This window comes from Alosa pseudoharengus, unplaced genomic scaffold (genome assembly GCF_046254945.1).
Source record: "Alosa pseudoharengus isolate Yale_2024_CS ecotype anadromous, Long Island Sound unplaced genomic scaffold, YU_APseudo_1.1 YU_APseudo_1.1_scf_2, whole genome shotgun sequence".
NCBI classification, from domain to species: Eukaryota; Metazoa; Chordata; class Actinopteri; order Clupeiformes; family Clupeidae; genus Alosa; species Alosa pseudoharengus.
Window position 1 is genome coordinate 55,599,904 of NW_027468663.1, and position 19,822 is coordinate 55,619,725.

Consider the following 19,822-nt stretch of genomic DNA (forward strand, 5'->3'; position numbering starts at 1 on the left):
AAATTTGACTTGCTTCTGATATCGCAATACATCATACTTTCGTAAAATCATGCAACATACCCATAGGCCATACCATAACCATGAAGGGAAACTTCAAAACAAGCAAAGCAAGCTTTCACTTTCACTCCAGCACTTTACTGTCATCGCTAATCCTGCAATAAATATTTACAACATGATCTTATCTCAAAAGCTATCTTAAAGGAAAACTCTGGCATTTTTTCACATAGATCTCCATTTCTCAAGGTGCGACTTAGCTCAAGTTGCTGCAGCCAGGAAGCTACGGTGCTAAACTCTGGGGGCATGATTTTAAAGATGCCCCCATAGTGTAGCACTGTAGCTGCCTGGCCGCTCTAGCTGTTGGCTGCAGCAACTCGAGCTAGGTAGTACCATTTTTTCCCCCGTACCAACAGTACTCATGACTGAGAAACAGAGTCTACATGTGAATAATTGCTGGAATTCTTCATTAATGCTTGTTTCATGCTAGTTTGATATCTAGAAGAAAATAAGAGCACAGGGAAGGGTATCCTTGTTTTCAAGGCAGTGCAAGTTTATTTATAAACATTTCATATACAGGGGTAATTGAATGTGCTTTACATAAACAAAAGCAAAGATTAAAAGTAGCCTAAACAAAAGCATAAAAGGGCAAGAGTTTCAAAATAGTGCTTCAGCTTCAGCTTCTTTAATACTCAAGTTTACATCAGCACAGGTTTTCTCAGAAGCCTAAATACAAATAGCATGTAGAGTATTTCTGAAACTTATAGAGCGCCACATTGTTGTCGTCACAACTTCTAAGTTAGGAATACATGGTAAGATGCATCCACTGCAAAAGAAAAAAAAAACATTAAATATAAGCATCATCATTTCCACCACACTTGGAAAAAGTCAAATGTCATCAATATTTTTGGCTGCTGTGTTTCATATGTAAAGAAAAAAAAACTTCACTTCAAACTTTCAATCTTTTTCAAACATACAGATGTGAATTTGGCTTGTGTAGATTTTACAAAGCAATGTTAAAAGTTGAACTTCAAATATTTCTTTCTGTAATATGTTCTTCAATTAAGCCTAATTAAGATGAAAGTGGAATGTGAATAAGGACTAAAGCCAAATGATAGTCACCTCATACTCTTGCAGATAGACTCCATTCCCATCTGACAGCTTTCTGAAGACCTCTGTGGTAAAATAGATTAAATAGAAGGCAGTTTAAACAACAGCAGTGTTCTCACAAAACAGACAACATAACAAAGTTATTAACATCACTTGATAACAGTTCGTTTTTGGATGGTTTTTAGTGAATATCCCATCAATAGTAAGATAATTATTTATCTTGCTTTTAGAATGTGGAATGCTGGTGTCTATCTATGCTTGTGCCTAACAACAAATGACGTTCCCTCACAGGAAAAGTAAAGTTTTCTTGATTTGACTTAAAGGAAAATTCCGGTATTTAGCACTTTGAGTCCCTTTTCTGGTTTGTTTGGGATGAACTAGAGTGGTGGACACCGAAAATTTGACGATTGGTCCTGTCTCGACCTTTCTGACTAGTTTTGAACCACTCGGTGAGTTGCACAGTTTTGAAAACGAACGTTTAGGATTGTTTTAGGACATGTTTGAGTAGCCTACAGTATGCCTGTTGGCAGCCACTCTGGGTAGTCAAAGGCGGTTCAAAACGAGTCAGAAAAGTCGAGACGGGACCAATTGTCCAAATTCCGGTGTCCACCACTCTAGTTCATCCAAAACAAACCAGAAAAGGGACTTAAAGTGCTAAATACCAGAATTTTCCTTTAAAAACTGAGAAAAGTAGCTTATTTATCATGAAGCATAACATGGTTTTTGCTGCCAACAACATGCCATCTCAAATCCTTTATCTTAATAATTCATGTTTTCTTGAAGCATACACCTAAGGCTCCATCCAGTAAGTCTTTTTTTAAAATTGTCTGTGTGAAAGTCATTATGGGATAGATGAGATGGACGGCATGCTGGTGCTTACTGGACATGCACTCCAAGCGCAGGATGAGGGACACAAAGCTCTCCAGCGTTAAGTTTCCTTTTGAGCCACCGTAGCGCAAAGCCATGAGGTTCAGCATGCTATCGCTAATCTGCGCACCTGCACACAGACATGAGGTTCAGCATGCTATCGCTAATCTGCGCACCTGCAGACAGACATGAGGTTCAGCATGCTATCGCTAATCTGCGCACCTGCAGACAGACATGAGGTTCAGCATGCTATCGCTAATCTGCGCACCTGCAGACAGACATGAGGTTCAGCATGCTATCGCTAATCTGCGCACCTGCACACAGACATGAGGTTCAGCATGCTATCGCTAATCTGCGCACCTGCACACAGACATGAGGTTCAGCATGCTATCGCTAATCTGCGCACCTGCAGACAGACATGAGGTTCAGCATGCTATCGCTAATCTGCGCACCTGCACACAGACATGAGGTTCAGCATGCTATCGCTAATCTGCGCACCTGCACACAGACATGAGGTTCAGCATGCTATCGCTAATCTGCGCACCTGCACACAGACATGAGGTTCAGCATGCTATCGCTAATCTGCGCACCTGCACACAGACATGAGGTTCAGCATGCTATCGCTAATCTGCGCACCTGCAGACAGAGACACACACTAATGACAGCTCTCCCAACACAGACCGAGCCAAATGTAAAGTTCATAAAGTTGTTTTTTTTTCATACCTGCGGCAATCATAGCATTCCTCAGTTCACTAAGGGACAAGTCGCCGGTCCTTGAAATGTCAGTGCGGTAAAAGATTTCCTATCAACGACAGTTGAGTTTCCTTTATAAAACAGTGTACTCAAAAGGCTTGGTATTTCAAGACTACAGTGAACAGAGAGGATCATTCACCCTGTATGTGACCACTCGGTCCCACAGTCGAAGGAATTCATGGCGATTAAGGTGGCCCGTGACAGAGAGCTTCAAGTGCATTAAGGAAAATTTCTGATACCACATCAATACCTCATTATGTGATGAAATAGAATTATTCGGTTACACTTTACTTGACAGTGTCGACATAAGAGTGATATGACACTGTCATGAATGTGTCATAAAGAGGTCATAAACGTTTATGACATAACGCCTCTGTTATTAAGTGACATTCTGTTTTTGTCATAACAAGTTAGGGTTAGGATTAGGGTTAGGTTTAGAGTTAGGGTTGGGGTTATAGGATTAGGGTTAGAGGTTAGGATTAGGTTCCGGTTCCGGTCCGGTCGGCGTGCTCCGTATGTAACTACCTAAACTTCCAAACTTATCTATCTTAAAATCTCCTTGTTACTATCTACTTTCTACGGATTTACTGGCTACCGATTATATCTCGTGAACAAACTGTTCCATAAACTGTTGTTGCTCGAGGCTTTGGATTATCGGACTCTATAACCTTGATCGCCAAACTTTTCTGTCAAACGTTAACGTGAAACGATTAAGCCAGCATCAAGGGCTGCAAATAATACCGGGCCAAGGAAACGCTATCTGGAAGAAGAAAGCATCAAATTCCTTCTAACGTCTCTCAAAACTAGTGACTCAATATAAAAGTGAGTAATCTCAGATTACTCACCCGCTACCTGTGTTCGAGTTATCAAGGAACTGCACGATATCGCTGTTGCTAGCCAACTAGCAAACAAACGTTTAAAAGAAAGTTGACACCGACGAGCCCTCGCCGCGACACGATGCCTCCCCTCAGCTGTGCACCAGGCTGCGACTCCTGCGTCCTTCTCAGCGAAAAGATAGTGGAACTCGAAGCCAGAATAGCGACCCTCCATCAGATTGAGAAGGATGAACAGTTCCTCGACACCATTCTCTCCGTAAGTAACGTTACCTCTCTTACACACACTAATGCCAGATGCCCTGATTTCACTCTGTCCTCCAATACTTTAACCATGCCATGCACTAATGCAACTTCTGTCCCTGTTGCCTCTCCCCGGCCTCTGCTGAGAACCAAGCCTGCTCTGCTGGCCAGCTCCACTCCACATCAGCCTGAGCCATGGCGTAGAAGCAAGCATCACAAGCACGGCAGACGGTCCGGACGGCACTCAGGCCCAGCCCAACCTATACGACTGGAAAACCGCTACGCCATTCTGACCGAGGATGAGGAGCCCCTCCTGCCCCGAGACAACCATCCTGGTCCCTCCTCAAAGTCGGCGCCCCCCCGACCCCCACCTCCCCGGACCTCATCAACCTCCACCCTGGTCATCGGCAGTTCCATGGTTAGAGACCTCTGCATTCCCCCATCATGTAGCGGTCCCTCCAAGGTCTACTGCTTCCCTGGTGCCAAGGTCCTTGACATCCAGCAGAAACTCCCAAGCATCCTGGCCTGCCACACCAAGGTCAACAACATCATCGTACACGTGGGCACAAACGACATCAGAGATAAGCAGTCAGTAGCACTGCAGGAAAACTACAAAACTCTCATCACCACCCTGATGGGCACAGAAAAACGCTTTGTCATCTCTGGGCCTCTCCCTACCTACAGAAAAGGTGCTGAGAGATGGTCCAGACTGTTCGATCTCCACACCTGGCTCAAACGCTACTGCGCTTCCCTAAGCATCCCCTATGTCAACAACTGGGGCTTGTTCTGGGAGAGGCCCAGTATGCTGAAGCGTGATGGTCTCCACCCAAACCAACATGGAGCCAGGCTACTCTCTGACAACATAGCGTCCACACTGAGGCATTGACATTCTGTAGAAAATATTACAGATTCACGCCCCCCAGGTATTGATTCGAATGGCATTATACATGTGGATGGGTCTGAGAATGTTTTCTGCAGGGTAACATACAATACTACTACCATAGATCAAGCTGCTTCATGCAATAGCATGACTTATGCTTATAGTTCTATTCCAACGTTGATTTCTACCAAACGTATAGTAAAAAGAAAAGACAAATTTAAAACTAGAAACCTAACAAATATTCTTTCCATACCTCAGCATATTCCTCAAAAGCCAGAGGCATTTTCAGCTAACATGGGTTTACTGAATATAGGTGCACTTACTACCAAAACCTTTGCAATCAATGATTTTATTAGTGAAAAACAATTGGATTTTCTGTTTCTTGTTGAAACCTGGCTGACTTCAGACAGCGAAGCTGTTCTTGTTGAAACTTGTCCCCCAAATTATAATTTCTTCCACTCAATTAGACAAGGCAAACGAGGTGGTGGAATTGCCTCCATTCTCTCAAACAAATATAGTTGCACTAGAGTCAACTTTGGTGAATTCGCTTCCTTTGAGTACATTGCCCTCACTCTGAAGGCTGACCCAGCTGTACTTCTATTAACCTTATACCGCCCTCCTAAACTATGGGCTGGCTTTCTCGACCAGTTTTCTGAACTTATGTCGCTCATCATCACTAGCTATGATCGGATAATTGTAAATGGCGACTTTAATATTCATGTCAATAAGACAACTGATGCTAAAGCCAGTAAGTTCCTTAATGTGTTGGACAGTTTAGAGCTAAAGCAGCATGTTACAGGACCCACCCACAACCTTGGCAACACCCTCGATCTAGTCATTTCTAGAGGGATAGAAGTCACAGACTTATCAGTAAATGATATAAATATGTCTGATCATTATTGTGTATCTTTTAATATAGTACTACATACTCCAAAAATTCATCCCGAAATTGCAATCAAATCGCGACTCTTGGACATTAGAGCAGAACAGCAGTTCATAGCTCTTATAGACTCCATAAATTTAGATATTTTACATCATCCCATTGATCAAATGGTAGAGGCTCTCAATCATGAATTAGGCGCTATGCTTGATAGAGTGGCACCCTTAAAGACTAAAAAAAGGCCCTGTAGCAAACTGACACCTTGGATGAACGAAAATATCCATGATCTAAAAAGATCATGTAGAAAAGCTGAGAGAACATGGAGAAAAACTAAGTTACAGGTTCACCGTGCCATTCTAAAAGAAAAAATAGCAAATTATAATAGAGCTATTCGGAATGAGAGAAGGAACCACTTCTCTAAGGTAATTGCTGAAAACAGTGGAAACTCTAGGGTGTTGTTCTCTACCATTGATAGGCTATTGCATCAAACACCTTTTGATACACTCAGTCAGGCATCCTCTCTAAGATGCGAAGAATTTGCAGACTTCTTCGAAAACAAAGTAATTTCTATAAGGGAGGCTATTGGTAATACAAGTAATATGTTTGATAGTACACCCAAAAACAGCCCCCCAAAATTAAGGTCCTTTAGCACTATTACTCAATCTGAGCTTGGTAAAATTATAACTCAAACCGGCTCCTCAACATGTGTTTTAGATCCAATCCCTACTAGATTCCTCAAAAAACTATATGATAGCTTAGCTCCCTTTATTCTCAAGGTAATAAATACCTCATTAGAAACAGGTATATTTCCAACTGCTTTTAAAACCGCTGTTGTGAAACCTTTACTTAAAAAGTCAAATCTTGACCATACCAATCTGAGCAACTACAGGCCTATATCAAATCTACCGTTCCTGAGCAAAGTACTTGAAAAAGTTGTTTGTAATCAGTTAAATACCTTCCTCAACGAAAACAGTATCCTTGAAAAATTCCAATCAGGTTTTAGATCAAATCACAGCACAGAAACGGCTCTAGTAAAAATAGTCAATGATCTCAGACTGGCTACTGACTCAAACAAAGTCTCAATCCTTATTCTTCTGGATTTGAGTGCGGCATTTGACACCATTGATCATAGCATCCTAATTCACCGCCTTGCGAAGTGGGTGGGTCTCTCTGATAATGCTCTAAACTGGTTTCAAACCTACATTACTGGCAGAGATTTTTATATCAGTCTAGGAGATCATGTATCTGAAAAACATGACTTGCCTTTTGGTGTGGCCCAGGGGAGCTGCCTTGGTCCCCTGCTATTTTCCCTATATATGCTTCCATTGGGAAATGTCATAAGTCAGCATAATGTAAACTTCCATAGCTACGCAGATGATACCCAATTGTATATTTCTGTGGAGCCAACTAACCCAGATGGCCTTTGCTCCCTCACTGCATGCCTAACCTCCATTAATCAGTGGATGAGCAAACATTTTCTGAAACTAAATGATGACAAAACAGAGGTACTTTTGGTGGGACCAAAACTAAAGCGAGATATTGTTCTTAGTAATCTGGGGAACTTGGCACACCAGGTCAAACCAAAAGTAACAAGCCTCGGTGTCATCTTAGATGCAGAGTTAAGTTTTAAGCCCCATATCAGTAAAGTTACTCAAACAGCCTATTTCCACTTGAGAAACATTGCCAAAGTGCGGCCCTTTTTAACTCAACAAGATGCAGAAAAACTAATTCACGCCTTTATCACTAGCAGGTTAGACTACTGCAATGCACTTTTCACTGGTCTTCCCAAAAAACATCTAAAGAAATTGGCACTCATACAGAACTCTGCGGCTAGACTTTTAACTAAGACTAAGAAGAGAGAACACATCACCCCTGTGTTGGCTGAACTGCACTGGCTCCCTATTTCCTATAGAATTGATTTTAAGGTTATGTTAATTACTTACAAAGCTCTGAATGGCACAGCACCTTCATATATCTCTGAGCTTTTAATATCTTATCAACCACAAAGGAAACTTAGATCATCCAATTCTAATCTTTTAATCGTACCCAAAGTGCTCCACAAACAAAGTGGAGAAGCTGCTTTTATCCATTATGCCCCCAAACTATGGAACACCCTGCCTCTGTACATCAAGCAGGCGAGTTCAGTAAATATTTTTAAAAAAGATCTGAAAACATACCTGTACAGGAAAGCTTTTAGTTAACTCGTCTTATCCTGTAGACTACTTTTTCAGATTATTCTACATCTGCTGCTATTGGAGGGCGCAGCCAGCCAGAAGCAGATGGGCTCCCCCTATTAAGTCAGGTTCTGCTCAAGGTTTCTTCCTGGAATATGGGAGTTTTTCCTTGCCACAGTTGCCATATGGCGTGCTTGTGGGGGGTAAGAGGGTTAAGGCTGCCAGTCTTATGACATGTCATTTTCTATATTTTTGATATGTTGCTGAGTGGATCATAAACGGCCCCAGCAATGAAGAAATGTGATTGATAATGACTGACTGACTATTATTTTGTTACATGCTTCAAATGTAAAGCACTTTGAGCTGCATTCTGTGTATGAAAGGTGCTATACAAATAAAGCTTATTATTATTATTATTATAGGGTTAGGTTTCATGTGTCATGACAGTGTCATGTCATTCTTATGTCGATACAATTATCAATTCAATATTCAATTATCATTATTACTCTTTTCTAAGTGATTTCTATGATTTGTCTGGGAAGGACAATAAAAGCCAGGATACATCCATCAAGGCAACCATACTGCAACAGGTATCCAGGCCAAAGCCTGAGGAGTTGCCTGAAAGTACAGATAAAGACCAAGACAGAGAATTTGTGTTAGACCAAATGAAACCAACACTAACGTTAGAGCAAGCAGTATTGCTTACGGAACTCCTCTGTTGCTTTGTGTGCAAAAACACTGACAGAATCCACTTTAAACAGGCTAGTGAATATGTTGTCTATTGGATCAGATGCTGCAAGAACAACAGCTGTTGGTACAAGGCGTGTGTGTGTGTGTGTGTGCATGTGAAATGAGATCTCACCTTGAAGAAGATTCTCATTCAGAAGCCTCTGTAGCTGCTCTGCATCGACTTCTTCATACTTATGACAGTGAATAGCGATACTCAGTATTCAATATGAAACATTGAACTTTTAACGAGTTTATAATTTTCAGTAAATTACCTGGTCAGTGAACTTCTTGAATAAGGTAACCTTGGAGTTGTTGTCATTTAGTTGGTCAGTTAGACTGGGCTGAAGTACAAGCAGGTGATAACAAATGTTTGGTCAAAATGGGATATGAGCAGTATCCATTATCAAAACAAAAACTGATATGATTAGTATCTTAGTTTACCTTTGTATATCAAAACAAAAGCTGATATATGATTAGTATATCTTAGTTTACCTTTGTGTATCAAAACAAAAGTGGATATATGATAGTATATCTTAGTTTACCTTTGTAATCGTCCAACTGTCAATGGAATTTTCACTGAAAGTAGGCCATAATGAATGAACAGAATTCAATGTGGATCAAATGTCAGTAATATAATTTATAAACATCAAAATCACAGATGCAGTAGAGTACTTACTCAAGATGGCTGTCTGTCTTGGAGAATATGGACAGGATGAAGGAAGCCGTCTCATTTGGGTTGAAAGTGGACGGGACAATAATATACTCGCCCGGAACCAATCTGAAGAACTCAACAACCTCTCGAGCTTTTATGAATTGTTTGGTTGAAGCTACAGGGTTCTTCTTGAAGAACTCTGCAGGGAACTTCCCCTCTCTTCCATAGTACTGAAGCAAAATGGCATTGTCAAATAAAAATGATAATAATCCCCAACCCCACCCCCCCAAACCCCTCCTCCCAAGGACACCTTCTGAGGTAGAGATACAGACAGACAGACATAAAAGCAGACATATAGATATTGTGTATCTACCTCAGGTGGCACCTGTTGAAAGACCGAAAGGAACAATTAGAAAATCAACAGAGATCTCGAGCACTTTGTAAAAATAAAACTGTCAGGTACAGCACAAGAGTTGTGTCAAAGAGAAACGTCAACGCACACTGAAAATCGCGAAGCCAATACTGAAGTTGGAGTCAAGGCGCCTGTTCCTTTTGTCAGACTTCTGCATGAGGGACACGAGTAGGTTCTTTTCGTTGTCATTAGCACATTCACCCTTCAGGGGTTCCAACTTGATGTGATACTGAGGGTTTATCCAAAAACTCCCTGAGAGACCATTAGAAAACACTTAGAATGCATTCTATCCTGTTAAATTCAATGTTCTTATGTAAACAGAATGCACCTCGGTTATTCAGACAGCCACCAGCAGTGGTCCAGGAGACCCATCGTCCCTCGTGAAACATGTATGTCCAGTCTGTGGATGCATCAAGGAAAGCAAGGCTCGTGGAGCATATGTCCATGTCAGAATAGCTCTGGCAGAAATCCTCCATTGACATCCTGAAGAGGAAAATGAACAAGCATCTTGTGTAACAGTATAATATAACTCAACATGGCAGAGCAATGGAGAAAGAACTTGATTTTGATACCAAAATTCACCGTCGTCACGGATGGAGAGGCAAGTTGTACGGTCCTCTGGACTGACAGTTTGCCATTTGGATGACCTGCAAACAGGGATGGATTACTGCACGGGCCTACCGGGCCCAGGCCCAGGGGCCCAAGAGGTCAGGGGGTCCTGAAGCCCAAGCCTTTGCATGGAATCATTGCCTCAATATCAACAAATCAGGATGTAGGCTAGGAATCTGATTGAATGTAGTATTGGCCATCCCCAAAATCCACCAGAATACAGGAAATCACATCAAACAAATAAAAAAAAATCTGGGGGAGGTCCCCCAAATATCCCCCTCCCACATATACGACAATTAGTGGGGGGCCCTTAATACATCTGGGCCCAGGGGCCCGAAAGTTCATGCCTGCAAATAATGATAAAGAAAATACGGTAAAAAAATACAGTATATCAAAAATATCAAAAATGTGTACCACGGAACATCTGCAAAGGTTACATCATAAAACAAATACTCAGATGTGACGTGATCAGGTAAGAGGTTTGGACCAAAAACGGCAATGCTGCTTTGCGACTTTGGACTTTTATTTTGACAAGCTCTCGTCGTTCTGTCTTCCACATTCATGAAAGGTTTGGTATGAATGATGAGTCATGTCTCATGAAACAAGTCATGAATGCTTTATGTGCAGTTTGACAGCTGCTATGAATGTGTTATGAACTCACCTGTCAAGTAAAGTCTTAACAAATATTGATTTACAAATACCAGTTGAAGTGATGGCATAGTGGTGTGGGCTGAAATGGAATAATGACTATCCAAGGGCATAGTGGTGTGGGCTGAAATGGAATAATGACTATCCAAGGGAATGAAAAATTGTTGTTATTGTAAGTGTATTGTTGTTGTTGTGCAACTGATATGAACTACAGGCAACCATAAATACACACAGTCAGTAATGTTGCTTAGAATAACCACATTGCTGCCATTAAACAAGAAGACATACTTATCACTCCAGTCACCCCTCCACTCCCCTTCGCCCCACGGATTGAACAACCTGATCAGTCTAACAGGGCGATTATTACTCATGACCTTCAAGGAGCAAACAAATGCAGAAAACCAGATTCATGTTCACAAATACAATAGCATTCACAAATACTCACAGACAAATATGTGTGCATACACACACACACAAACACACTAACATTACCTGTATAACTCCTGTAACTGTGTATGCATGGCCCTCCACAATCCCATTAGGCAAAACAGTGTTTTTCCGACTGACCCCTGCTGGAGTGCCACAGCCCATGAGGGATTTGGACTGGGCGGCTCTCAACATAATGTCCCAGAGGTCAGGGGGGGCTTCGTCCAGCTTGTATGTCATGTGAATGCCGCCTGTGAAGTCCATCAGGGCCTCAGACACGTTGCCAAAGTTCATGTCAGCATAGGAGCCACAAACCCTACAGGAGGGACAATGCAGGACACATGGCTTTAATGGACTCTCGTAAACACAACAACGAGCATCGTAAAGGCAGCTGGACCACATACTTAGCATAGGCCTTCTCCATCAGCGCAGCCCAAAACTCATTGGGGTGTTTAGAGTGTACAAATATCAGTCTCCCACCAATTGTTGGAAGCTTGTCGTCAATCACCACATCAACCCACTTCCCAAATCTCCAGAACTGAAAAAGAATAAAACTTCAAAAATGCTGCTACACAGAAAAAATGAAGACACTCCTTAATAAGTAAAATATGTTTGTTCTGACTGAAAATGACACTACCACATGCCAAAAGGTTGCAAGACAATGTGGTAGAAACATGGAATCAGAAAAAGAAGCTTTTTCATCTTTAACATTTTTATGAAAAATGGTGTGTCCAAAATTAGTCATAACCTTTTTAAATAATCCATGAAAACATGTGCTTGTATTTGCCATCACAACTCTCAAAATGGTTCTTATAATACCTACCAAGCCTCTCCATGTTTCCACAATGATTCTAGACCGCATATTTACAGTGCATGAAAATGCAATGTTTTGTTATCCAAAGTCTTTTTCTTCTTCTTCCCACCAAATTTCTGTCTAATTCAGCTTCAACTGTTTAACATAGAAACTTTGTTCAAACCTGAAAAGGACACTTTTCATTTTTCTAAACTTTATACTTTTTGAGATATCAAAAAACAAGCTTATTTTAACCCATAGACTTTGCATTGGCACTATGACATCACAATGGGCTAATTAAACTGATTTGCACCTGTCTCAACTGCCAGCTGTTCAACTAGGCCAACTCTCTCTGTCTCTCCATTCTACAAGGATATAAGGCACATTCCATCCAACTTTCTATCCATCCATCTTCTTCAAACCATTCACTCATCCACCCATTAAACTACAACCCCAAAACAGAAAAAGTTGGGGCGTTGTGTAAAATGCAAATGCAAAACAGAATGTCATAATATACAAGTCTCGTAAACCCATATTTAGCAGCAAAAAGGAGATAGACAACATATCAAATGTTGAAAATGAAAATTTGGACTATTTCATGGAAAGTATATGTAAAATTTGAATTTGATGCCTAGCCTGGGTGTTCCCATGCTGCCTTGCGCGCGATTTGATTCACGCTGCTAAGGCAGCCTGGAGACCATGGAGCAAATTTTCGCCTGAGATAGGGGACCAATCACAGAACAAGGGGGAAAGCAAGACGATGATGAGCTATGCACAGACGCATTTGATAGACATCCGTGGCACCCAATAAACGGATCTGGGCATTTTTTTCAAATACGAGAAAATGAACGTTTGGTTTCCAGACCACGTCTCATTGAGAAGTTGTGGCGCTAGCCAGGCTATTTGATGCCAGCAACATGTTTCAAAAAAAGTTGGGACGGGAGCAAGTTTACCACTGTGCTGCTTCACCTCTTCATTTAACACAATTCTGTAAATGTTTAGGAACTGAGGAGACCATTTGCTACAGTTTTGATAATGAAATGTTTTCCCATTACTCCCCGATATAGGATTTCAGTTGCTCAACAGTATGGGGTATTCTTAGTCATGCTTTTCATGCCTTAGTCATGCTTTTTCATTCCATTATGCACCTAATTTGACAAATCTGCACTGCAGACAGGCCATCTTAGCACCTGGACTCTTCCTCTGTGGAGAAATACTATTTAAATATGTGCAGAATTCATTTTGGCATTGTTTTCCTGAAATATTCAAGGTCATCCCTGGAAAAGACATTGCCTGGATGGCAGTATATGTTGCTCAAAACCTGTATACATCATTCAGAATTGATTGTGCTTTGCCAAATGTGCAAGATGCCCATGCTGTAGGCATTAATGCTCCTCCACACTGTCATAGATGTTGGGTTTCGAACTGAGCACTAAAACAAGTTGGATATGTTGGATATTTGGATAGGCCCTCTCCTCTTTAGCCCAGATGAGTCCATGATTTCCAAAAAGAATGGCAAACTTTGTTTGGTCTAACCACAGGACCTTTTTCCATGTTACCTTAGTCCATTTTAAACAAGCTCAGGCCCAGATAAGAGGGTGGTATTTTCTATATCATGTCTCAACACAATTTTAGCTGTTACAATTTTGGCTGCAGTTTTTGAATTGAGTATCAAACTGGACACATAGACAATGGTTATCAGAGTTTTTTTCCTGAGCCCATACAATGTCAGGTCTGGAAACAGGTCTGGTGTTGATGCAATGCCATCTGAGGTCCAAAAGACCACAGCCATCCAATTTGTTTTTCAGCTATTTCGCCTGTTTGCAAAGATTTCTCTGGATTCTCTGAATGTTTTAATAATATTATGTCCTGTGTAGATGATGTAAATACGTCACAATTTCATGTTAAGAAGCATTAATTCCTCAACATGCAGCATCATTTGTGCACACAGGTTTACACAGAGTGATGAATACCCTTACATCTTTACTTCTAAGAGACCCTGCCTCTCTGGGATGCTCTTTTTCATACCCAATCGTGTTGCCAGTTACCCTAATTAGTTGTGAAACATTCTTCCTTTTGTTTTCTTTATCATTGTTTTCCAGCATTTTGTTACCCTCGTCCCAACTTTTTTTGAAACATTTGAAACATTTGATATGTTGTCTGTGTCCTTTTTGCAACTAAATATGAGTTTAAGAGATTTGCAGATTATTACATTCTGTTTTTATTCACATTTTACACAACGTCCCAACTTTTTCTGTTTTGGGGTTGTATTAACCATACAATGATCCAAAACATACAGCCAAAAAAGGCAACAAATGGTTAACAGAGAACATTATCAACATTTTAGAATGGGTCAGCCAGAGTCCAGACCTCAATTCATCAAAAAAGTTAGCACAAGGCCAAAGTGATGGCAAATAACCGTTTCTGTCTCAAAACCCGGATTGCTGCTAAAAAGGTGCGATCTAGAATCTTTGTGGAGACACTGAGAGGCTCCGTAGTTATTATTTAAGAACCATTTTGAGAGCTGTGAATGCAAATAAAGATGTTTCCACTGATTATTTAAAAAGGGTATGAATAGTTTTGGACATTTTTTTCCATAATTTGTTTTAAAAAAGATAAAAACGCTTCTTTTTGGATTCCATGCTTCTACTTTGTCTTACAACCTTTAGCCATGTGGCAGTGTCATCTTTAGTCAGAACAAACATATTGCTCAAGAGAAAATCAACATTAAATCAATATTTGCCAGGGGTATGAATAATTTTGTTTTTTAACTGTATCAACTGTTTGTGTTTTATACAGCACTGTGTATTTCACAGTCTACGGTATATATTTGACAGTGTTGTAATATGTCTCTGTAATGTCTCTGCTTTATTCAACATCATACCCTGAAGTGAAAAATCCCTGCATAGTCCTTTTGGAAGGATTGTTCCTCTGGTATAATTAGTTTTTTAACGTCTTCTTGAAATGTCAGCGCTCCAATAGCGGCAAGAAACCAGCAGTTCCCTACAGACAATAACGGGGAAGAGGGAAGCATTTCTTATCCATGGAGGTTGCAAGCTTTGAACAGCAACATGTGCTCATAATTCTCTGTACCTAATATAATATAGTGCATACAGTATGTGCTGTGTTCATCTGTTTGCATCTACTGTATTTCACACAAGTACTTACCAAGAACACCTTGCTTGATGTCAAACCTGGACACTCCTCCGAGAATAAAACAAGGATCTTTAACCATTGTCTGTCTCAACAATAACAAACAAAGCAGCAAGATCAACACAAGGCTTGGTTTAGACTAGGTTTGTTATTGTCTGTAATATACAATAGCCAACTACCTGACTAATTCTTTTACCATAACTGAATTTTCTCAAAAAGCAATCTAGTATAATCAGTGTTGCACCAGTGATGAGTGTGTGTGCTGTCTGAAATCTGTTTCACATACACTTGGTCTTTGCCACACAATTCTTGCCAGGTCATTTGGTTGGAGAAGTCCATCTCCAATGGAACTACATTCCGGAGGAAACATTTTATCTAAGAACCTAAATCCATTCTTGAGAAAGTATTGATGTAGCTCTTCAAAGTCCTGGTCCAGGAACTTGTCAGGGTTGGTGACAGATCCTCTGCCCTCTTTCTCATGCCGTTCCTTCATAATATTCAGACACACACCAGGAGGAGGCATTCTGGCAGATGGGGAAGCGTGTCTCTGGAAAGATATGAAGAACAACAACGCACACAAAACTGCAATTGTAAACCTGAGTAGTTTATTTAACCCAATTATCAAAATCTAGTCAAATGACTACAATATACCATTAACATGCACTGCGCTTACCTGTCAGTAAGTGGTGGAGGTTTATGCAACTAATTTAGGAGTAAGAAAGGCAGAGGGCATGTCTGGTGTTTTACAAAGGTTTACTCACGATGATTGGTGCGGTGAGTACACAATGATTTCCAATGCTTTTTATTGGGTGGGGCAAGGTACAAGGGTCAATTCTACACAGAAGCACTTTCTGTCGTCTGAAGTATATTGGCCTACTGTGCTTTGTCCCTGGTCTTTGTCCAGTAGATAGCAGTGTGTGGTTCAGTGTCGTGACATTGAGGATCGTCAGGTGGTGCAACCAGGTAAAATACTAATTTAAACCAAGACATAGTAGATTACTGTAAAGTGAACAAATGGTTAAAACATGTGTTGTGCCTAATTATTCTATTACCAAGGTCAACTACAAAATAATTATAGTAGATAGTAGATAGTCTTTATTGTCATTGACACTTTTTGCAAAGGTACAACGAGATTTGAAAGTGCTGTCAACACCTGGGTGTGAAGGGTCCTTTGAAATGTCTATTGCCTTCTTACGGCATCTGGAGGCGTAGATCTCTTCCATTGTGGGGAGGGGGCAGCCTATGGTCTTCTCTGCTGCCCTGACGACCCTGTGAAGCGCCGGAACCCTCTCCACACAGGCCCCACCGATGAAGAGTGGTTGAATGTCAGACTTGTTCTTTCTAAAAGTCAATGACCATCTCCTTTGTTTTTTATTTGTGGTGTTGAGGAGCAGATTGTTGACTGAGCACCACTCTGCCAGCCGCTCCACCTCGTCCCTGTATGCTAGCTCACCCACCCTATTTATTCACATTTTAATTAAGTATTCATAAGATACTTTTAATACCTAGGTCAACTACAAAGTAATTATGTGTTAAGCACTGTAGACACTCTCAGGCACACTTACAAAAAAAACAACTTTTGGTTGTGCCACCTGACATTTTTGTGTGGTGAAATTGCAAATACATTGTAAAAATTCATTAAGAAGCCCTGTAAATGTTTCACAGCCATTAAAACATGCATTCTGTCCATTTGTAAAATATGTTTTTTAAAAACACATTTTTAAAAGCCTTAATCAGTCAATGACCTGTGTATGAGTGTGTGTGCATGTGACGGTGTGTGAGTGTGTGTGTGAATACATGTGGAAATATACAGACTAAAATAATACATATTTTTCATGAGTCTGTAGGGCAAGGGTGGATGTTAGAATTTTAGATAGTCGACTATGTCACTTAGGTGGGGGGTATAACCTCCCAGAAACTCATTTAGAAACATTTTGGTCAGTTTAGACCAGAGGTGGGCAAACTTTTTGGCTCAAGGGCCACATTGGGTTTCTCTGATAGTGCTAAAAAGCTAAGCTAAAAAGAGCTGATAAAGCTGCAGTTGGCAAGTCTGACAGGTTGAGGGGACTCTCATGCCCCTCCCCCACTACCACCGAGCACCCTCTCATCGAGTTTGTGCTCGTCAGCGCGCACCAGACTGCACCAGACTGTGATTGAGAGTCAGCTCTCACACAGCCCTGCTCTGATTGGACCAGAAGAACCGGGAGCTATACATTTTTGCAAGACAAACAACAGGCTCTAGGTCATACATGGGCAACATACGGCCCGCGGGCCACATCCGGCCCGTGGGCTTTCCCTGACCGGCCCGCGTAAGGTCCGTGAAAGAACAATAGTCAAGAGCCTAGCATAGAGATAATGCATGCAAATCAATATCGTTGTTTTTATTTTGAAAGCGACTGCTATTTGTACGCCCATACATTTGTGCGTGGATGCGGCGACGTAAACACCCTCACTGATGTGCTGGTGAATAGAAAAATGCTTCTGCGTCGACACAATGCAGTTGCCTTTACGTCGGCGTAAACCTTTCAAAGTTTTGTGTCTCTTATGTCTGCGTCCCTCACCACCGCAAAGGTTGCTGCTGCTACTGCTGCTCGTTGGCGATACGAAGTGTTCATTTCAAAACGTTACTGGCAGATAGACAGTTTACAATCGGATAACCCCGTAATTGTAACCAAAATATGTCTGAGTTTATTTGCAAAGCTTATGTTAGCGAACTAGTATGATGCTACTACCCACAGGTTGCTTGAAGCAGCCGGCTCAACACACAGAGCGAGTTCACCAATCACAGTTATGTGCATAAAGTTAAAGCAAAAACATAGCCTACATTTTTAAAATAGTTTTCTTTGTGCATGTTGATTAACTAATGACAGCCTACTCTTGTCTGCTCCACATTTTCGTAGTCTAATTCTGCATAGAGTTAATTTAATGATGGTAATGATTTAATGATGAAATATTGCTGAGTGTTGATGAAATGGTGGCACGGCCTATCGGTTGTACTGACTCCTTCACATTTTCATCACCTAGCCTAATTATATAGATATTGTAGTACTTTTTTATATCAGTCTTTGAAAACTGAAAAAAATGTCAATGTCAAAAAATCATTTTGAGGAATGAGGATGGACATAGATTAAATAGGCCTATTGCTGTTTTTCCTTTGTCTCCCTCACATTTTCATCTGTTCTTACGACTAGTAAACAAAACCATATGATTTACTTAATGTTATACAAGAACAGAATAGAATTGAACAGAATTGAGTTCAGACTTGAGTTCGGTATTTTGAGTCCGGCCCTCCTCAACAGTCCCAGTTTGTCATGTGGCCCCCTGGGGAAATTAGTTGCCCACCCCTGCTCTAGGTGGAGGTAGAAGTGCGGGTTTTTTCTAAAACCGGCTGATTTATGTTGTTCTGAAAGAGCATATTGTGTACTATTTAAGTGTAAGTCCTTGTGTGTGATGCCAATTAAACACTCTTTCAAACACGGAATCATTTATTTTATTATTAACCGAGCTAGCTAGCCAGCTTGGTAGCTAACGTTAGCACAGTAAACGGAAAGTGAATGGGAACGGCTAGTGATCGCTAGCTACATAGGTAGCACAGGTAGTGCCTAGACCTAAAAAAAGGACTTTTCGTTAAACTTGTATATTGTTGCAAACTAACCTGAAATAACATACGTTCAGCAACTTTGAGGTAGTATAGTAGTTCTCGCAAAAATATGTCAGGATAGTTTATCAACCATCTCTGGGTCTAAAGCATTTGAGAACAGGTGGTTGTGCACAAGAGCTTTGCCGAGACAGTGACTGATCACTAACAAAGTTATTTGTCTCTTTATTTGTTTCAGGGGTCTCAAACTCAAACTAGAAAATGTAATTCCAGGAAATTACCAGTGCATGAAAATGCAAAACATATGATGTAAAATATACAGAGTAAAAACAGATAATGCAGAGATAGTTACAATGGTGTTGCCAGGGTACATATGATGGTTGCTATGACAAATAAAGTGGTTGCTATGCTGGTTGCTAGGCTAGGGTAATCATGTTGGTTGCTATTGTAGTTGTTAGGTTGACATTATAGTGGTGGTTGCTAAGTTGTTGGTAACAAGGGTAATTAAGATGGTTGCTAAGGTGTTGCTAGGGTAGTTGTGGTGGTTGCTAGGCTGGTTGCTAGGGTAATCATGTTGGTTGCTAGATTTTAACTGTGAAAGTTGCAGGGTTGCTAGGTTGTTGCTAGGGTACTTGAGGTCGTTGCTAGGTTGTTGATAGAGTATCCAGGGTGGCTACTATCAGAAATAATGTATGAGTTATTATTAGTTATTATTATGAGTTACTATAGTGGTTTCATGTTGGTTGTTATGGAAACTGAAATAGATTCTTTATTTCAATGGTAGCTATGCTGGTTGCTAGGGTAATCATGTTGGTTGCTATGTTGGTTGCTAGGTTGTCATCGTGGAAGTGGTTGCTAGGTTTTTGCTAGGGTAGATGAGGTGGTTGCTAAGCTGTTGCTAGGTTAGTTGTGGTGATTGCTATGCTGGTTGCTAGGTTGTAACTGTGGAAGTGGTTGCTAGGCTGTAACTAGGGTATTTGACATAGTTGCAAGGCAGTTGCTAGGGTACTTGAGGTGGTTGCTATGCTGGTTGCTAGGTTAATCATGTTGGTTGCTAGGTTTTAACTA

The 19,822-nt window shown here is 40.8% G+C and overlaps 1 protein-coding gene across 1 annotated transcript; it reads right to left on the minus strand.

The window, feature by feature from the left end:
• Positions 1-730: 730 nt before the first annotated feature.
• Positions 731-15,679, minus strand: LOC143133592 (calpain-1 catalytic subunit-like). The gene is made up of 19 exons (XM_076293340.1): positions 15,443-15,679; positions 15,172-15,241; positions 14,888-15,006; positions 11,615-11,748; positions 11,277-11,526; positions 11,073-11,158; positions 10,100-10,174; positions 9,856-10,010; positions 9,616-9,779; positions 9,489-9,500; positions 9,140-9,345; positions 8,736-8,799; positions 8,597-8,654; positions 8,297-8,352; positions 2,864-2,932; positions 2,695-2,773; positions 1,985-2,101; positions 1,117-1,169; positions 731-820 (listed from the first exon to the last, which is right to left on the minus strand). The coding sequence occupies exons 1-19, from the start codon at positions 15,677-15,679 to the stop codon at positions 794-796; spliced, it is 2,031 nt and encodes a 676-aa protein (XP_076149455.1). The 3' UTR covers positions 731-793.
• Positions 15,680-19,822: the final 4,143 nt, after the last annotated feature.

Excerpts from the sequence above, each read along its gene's own strand:
- LOC143133592 (XM_076293340.1), bottom strand. The coding sequence starts at position 15,679 with ATGCCTCCTCCTGGTGTGTGTCTGAATATTATGAAGGAACGGCATGAG. Across the intron at positions 10,011-10,099 it reads CGTGACGACGGTGAATTTTG|GATGTCAATGGAGGATTTCT; the intron begins GTATCAAAATCA and ends TTTCCTCTTCAG. Across the intron at positions 2,774-2,863 it reads ACCGAGTGGTCACATACAGG|GAAATCTTTTACCGCACTGA; the intron begins GTGAATGATCCT and ends TGTCGTTGATAG.